We start from the raw sequence: 4,874 nt of genomic DNA on the forward strand, positions 1-4,874 counted from the left end.
CATCAAAGAGCATATTTGTGAAAGCCCAGCAGGGGAAACGATGCAAAGAAATCAGCACAGGTTTGTCACAGGTAGATCCTGCCTGACAAACCTTATAGCCTTTTATGACCAGGCCACACTGCCTTGACACAGGAGCAGAGGCCGGTGCCATCTACCTGGATTTTAGGAAGGCCTTCGACACAGTTCTGCATCCTATTCTCATAGGGAAAATAACAGGCTGTGGAGGGAACGCCTACAGTCAGGTGGGTGGCTAACTGGCTTAGGCACCACACCCAGAGAGTGGTGGTTGATGGGTCATTCTCAGCCTGGAAGGAGGTGGGCAGTGGGGTTCTGCAGGGTTCGGTCCTTGGGCAGGTGTTATTTAATATCTTCATCAGCGATTTGGATGACGGTGTGGTGAGCACCCTCTCCAAGTTCATGGATGACACCAAATTATAGGGCAAAGTTAATACATCAGAGGGCAGGGAGCAGTTACAGGCTGACAGGTTAGATTAATAGGCCGAACGTAATAGGATGCAATTCAACAAAGATAAATGTAAGGTGCTCCACCTAGGAAAGAGGGATCCCCAGCACACCTACAGGTTGGGGAGGTGACCTCCTCAGCAGCTCAGAGGCTGAGAGAGATCTTGGGAGTCATAGCTGACTCCAAGATGAACATGAGCCAGCAGTGTAACGAGGCCATCAACAAAGTCAATCGCACCTTGTGTATTAGCAGATGTATGACCAACAGATGGAGGGAGGTGCTGCTCCCCCTCTATGCAGCATTGGTCAGGCTGCAGTTGGAGTACTGTGTCCAGTTTTGGGCGCCGGCCTTCAAGAGGGACACGGAGGATCTGGAGAGGGTTCAAAGGAGGGCCACTTGCATGATTAGTGGTCTCCATGAAAGACCCTTCAAGGAGAGGTTGAGAGATCTGGATCTCTTCAGCCTATACAAAAGACGGCTGAGGGGTGACCTTGTAGCCCCCTATAAATTTATCAGGGGAGGACAGGAGGGAATTGGGGATGCGCTGTTTACCAGAGCGTCCCAGGGAGTAACTAGGAATAATGGGTGCAAATTAGTGGAGAGTAGATTTAGGTTAGACATTAGGAAGAAATATTTTTACAGTAAGGGTGGCCAGAGTCTGGAATGGGCTACCAAGAGAGGTGGTGCTGTCACCTAAATTGGAGGTCTTCAAGAGGAGGCTTGACAATCACCTGGCTGGGGTCGTCTGACCTCGGCCCTCTTTCCTGCCAGGGGCAGGGGGTCGGACATGATGACCGATTGGGTCCCTTCCGACTCTATAATTTATGAATCTACAGCAGTGGTGATGGCAGTGGTGGCATGTGGAGGCGCCGGTGGCGGACAAGGTGGGCATGCTGCACGAAGCCCTTGCCGCAGTGGGCACATGTGTGTGGCCTCTCACCCGTGTGCACATGGCAGTGCCGAGCCAGGTCGGAGCGGGACACAAAGCCCTTGCCGCACTGGGCGCAGGTGTGTGGCCTCTCCCCGGTGTGCACGGGTCGGTGCCGCGCCAGCAGCGAGGGGTGGGCAAAGCCTTTGCCACAGAGGGCACAGCGGTGTGGTTTGTCCCCCTCATGGCTGCGCTGGTGCCGGGCCAAATTGACAGGGTGGCTGAAGGCCTTCCCACACTGGGCGCAGCGGTGCAGCGGTGGTCCCCCCCGCACGTGCACGCGCTGGTGGGCAGCCAGGTCTGAGGGGAACAGGAAGGCCTTGGCGCAGTGGGTGCAGCGGTGTGGCTTGTCCCCTGCATGCTGGCGCCGGTGCTTAGCCAGGTGGGAGAGGCTGGCGAAGTGCTGGCCACACTGGCCACAGCCGTGGGGTTTCTCCCCAGTGTGGGTGCGGCGGTGCGTGGCCAGGTTGTCAGGGCGGGCAAAGCCCTTGCCGCAGTCAGGACACCGGTGTGGCCTCTCGCCTGAGTGTGTCTTGAAGTGGGCGGCCAGGTTGCCGGGACGGGCGAAGCTCCGGCCACACAGGGGGCAGGCGTGAGGCTTCTCGCCTGTGTGCACACGCTCGTGCAGGGCCAGGTGTGCCGGGCACTCAAAGAGCTTCCCACAGGTGGGGCAGCCATGCTGTCTCCCCCTGCCCTGGGCTCCCGGCTCCTGCTGCCCTCCTGGGCCTTCTCTGCTCACAGGAAGCTTGCCCTCATTCGGGTCTCTTGGCTCCACGGACTTTTCCCCGCAGCCCAGGCTCAGTCCAAGTGGAGCTGCGACGTCGTGCGCTGCCATGGTCTCCCTCTGCCTGGGGGGCCTGGCTTGTCTTTTGTGCAGGTGGCTTCCCAGGGATGTCCCTGTCAGTGCCAGGTGGGCAGGTCCTTCATCAGGAGTCTGCTGCTCTGTTCTACCTTGGGTCCCTGTGCCTGCTGGGGAGGAGAATTCACAGGTCAGTCCCAGTGCTGAAGGCAGACGAGAGCCCTGCTCTTCCCCTGTGCTGGCATGCACCTAGGTCAGCCCCAGGCCTCAGCCCACCAGAGGAGAGAGGAAAAGAAGAGCCAGAGCCTCGCAGCTCCTGCTAACAGACCTCCGAGGCTACCACGCCAGAGATGAGCCCCAGTGACTCTGTCCTGGCTCAGTGGTGAGTGCAGCCCATGGTCAACGCCTGCAGGGACATCAGTCCCAGGGCAGACACCTGGGGGACCCTGGTGCTGTGACAGGACCCATGTGTGAAGTGAGGGGGTGCAAAGATGGAAAGGTCAGGAGTGTCTTTTCCAAGGTGCATGCAGCAGTTCTAGGGGGACGGGATAAACTGAGGTGCTGGAGCATCGACCCCCAAAATGCTCCGGCAGGAGAGGGCAATAAGAACATACAAGCTGCCATTGCCTAGGTCAGGCCATGTCCTGCCCAGTCTCCTGTGTCACACAACAGCAGAGAAAGGGAGGGTGACTGGGTCTGACCAGGGGTTTCCCCTGTTCCTCTCTCCCTTGCAGCCTCCGGCACTGAAGGTCTGGGAAGCTCTGATATCATGGTTGCTCCTGTGCTCAATAGCGACAGATGCCCCTTTCCTCCAGAACATGTCCAATCCCTTGGTGAACGTGGCTACACTCTGAACTTCCCAAACATCTGGTGGCAACGAGTCCCACCCTTTAATTCCCCCTGGGTGAGAACGAACTGCCTGGTGTCCATTTCAGATGGACTGCCCAGTCTCTCCAGTCGGGACTCTTGCTAGGTGCCTCTGGCTACTGGAAAGGACACGGCCAACGTCCCTCACCTGTTCCGGGGAAACGGCCTCGTCGGGGGAACCAGCCTAAGGAGCTCTCCACCTCCACTGTGCCCCAGGTCTCCTCCACGTCGGGGGAATCTGCAGCAGGACAGTGCTGGGGGTTAACTGCATGCCACTGTCCCAGGGAAAACCCACGTACCAGACACCTGTGCTCACCTCTTCAGGGGCACAGGGGCTCCTGGCAGGCATGAGAGTGGCAACTGGGACCTGATCATTGAGATTTAAGCTGCTAGTGCCCCAAGGCCCACCTGAGACAGGGGACCTTCCAGCTGGAGGTCCCACCAGAGACTGAAGCCCTCTTCGTGCACTGAACAGCTGCCCATGCATGGAGAGCAGGGTCCCTGCCTGGTGCCTGGCATGCTACCTGACTCCTCGTGGGGTGTGGGCTCCTCTTTGGGGACACGTGACGGCTTCTCCTGGGGCCCAGGGCTTTCTCCCCGTCCTTCCTCCTCCTGCGGCTGCTCCACCCAGGAGTCCAGAGGTTCCCACAAGTCCCCCGCAGGGGCCCCCTTGTCCGAGGTCACCTCCTCAACCTTCACGCACACCGTGACCTGGGGACAAAGCACACGTGTGACCAGGGAGCTGGGCAGCAACGTCCCCCAGGCTTAGGGTGGTGTGGACGGGAGCATGGGCGACCGGGGCCAAACACTCTCACCTGCAGCTTCTCGTCCTCCGGCTGCTCCAGCCAAAGGCCCTCGGCCAGGGCCACGGCCTCGGCGCAGGTCTCCACACCAGGCCCCCACTCCCAGCTCTGCATCTCCTGGGGCAGGACCGCCAGGAACTGCTCCAGCACCAGCAGCTCCAGGATCTGCTCCTTGCTGCGGCGCTGGGGCTCCAGCCAGCGCCGGCACAGCTCCTGCAGGCGGATGCAGACCTCCCGCGGCCCCTCGGCCTCCTGGTAGCAGAAGCCTCTGAAGCGCTGTCGCCGCATCTCCAGGACCGGGAGGTCGTCCCCTGGCACTGGCTCCAGCTGCCGTGGGGTCCCTGGGGCTGGCCCGGCCTCCACTTGCGCCACCTCCGCACACTCGACCAGCTCCTCCTGCGGCTCCTGCTTGATCTGCTGCGGCCCAGCCCCTCTCAGGCTCTCCTGGCCGGCCCTGGCCTGGATGACAAGAGGGGCTTTCTCTGCCCTGGGCCTGGGGCCTGCTGCGTCCTGCTGCTCCTCCATCCTCACAGGAGTGCTGGGAACAGGCGGCCGGCGCTGGCTCCAGCTACGCAGGTACTGTGTCCGCCCGAGGTCTCAGCCCAGCCGGGGGCTGGAAGCGTCCTGCCCTGCGCCGCCTGCGGGAAAGGAGACAGCACCGGCATCACCGTGGGACGTGGCAGCCCAGACCCGGCACCGTCACACCAGCCACCGAGCTGGCTACAGAGCTGCCTCGGTCATGGGCAGAGCAAAAAAGATGCTTAAAAAGAGACCACCTCAGGGACCCGGCTGTCACCAGCTCCCGCGGGCCGAGAGCCGGCCGCCGGGGCAGGCAGCAAAAGGCATCAGCCTGCTTGAGGGCAAACTGGCGGGCACCGGGCTTTGCCCCGGACGCCCCAGGGGGACCCCGAGAGGGGGGGCCGGGCCCGGCCGCGCGGCACAAGGGGGCTGTCTGCCCCGGGGCCAGCGAAGGGGACGCTCTGGGCTCTTCTCTCTCTCTCTCTCTCGGTGCCG

At 61.3% G+C, this 4,874-nt stretch overlaps 1 protein-coding gene across 3 annotated transcripts; it reads right to left on the reverse strand.

The window, feature by feature from the left end:
* Nucleotides 1-1,200: 1,200 nt before the first annotated feature.
* On the reverse strand, nt 1,201-4,868 carry LOC102381011 (zinc finger protein with KRAB and SCAN domains 8-like). Of its 3 annotated transcripts, none has more exons than XM_025214453.1 (4): nt 3,873-4,868; nt 3,582-3,768; nt 3,206-3,295; nt 1,201-2,357 (listed from the first exon to the last, which is right to left on the reverse strand). In XM_025214453.1, the coding sequence occupies exons 1-4, from the start codon at nt 4,383-4,385 to the stop codon at nt 1,294-1,296; spliced, it is 1,854 nt and encodes a 617-aa protein (XP_025070238.1). In that variant the 5' UTR covers nt 4,386-4,868; the 3' UTR covers nt 1,201-1,293. The 3 variants fall into 3 exon arrangements, with proteins under 3 accessions (XP_025070238.1, XP_014379712.1, XP_025070239.1); XM_014524226.2 differs by having other exon boundaries at nt 1,201-2,360; XM_025214454.1 differs by lacking the exon at nt 3,206-3,295 and having other exon boundaries at nt 1,201-2,360.
* Nucleotides 4,869-4,874: the final 6 nt, after the last annotated feature.

Source organism: Alligator sinensis, unplaced genomic scaffold (genome assembly GCF_000455745.1).
Source record: "Alligator sinensis unplaced genomic scaffold, ASM45574v1 scaffold463_1, whole genome shotgun sequence".
Classification (NCBI taxonomy): Eukaryota; Metazoa; Chordata; order Crocodylia; family Alligatoridae; genus Alligator; species Alligator sinensis.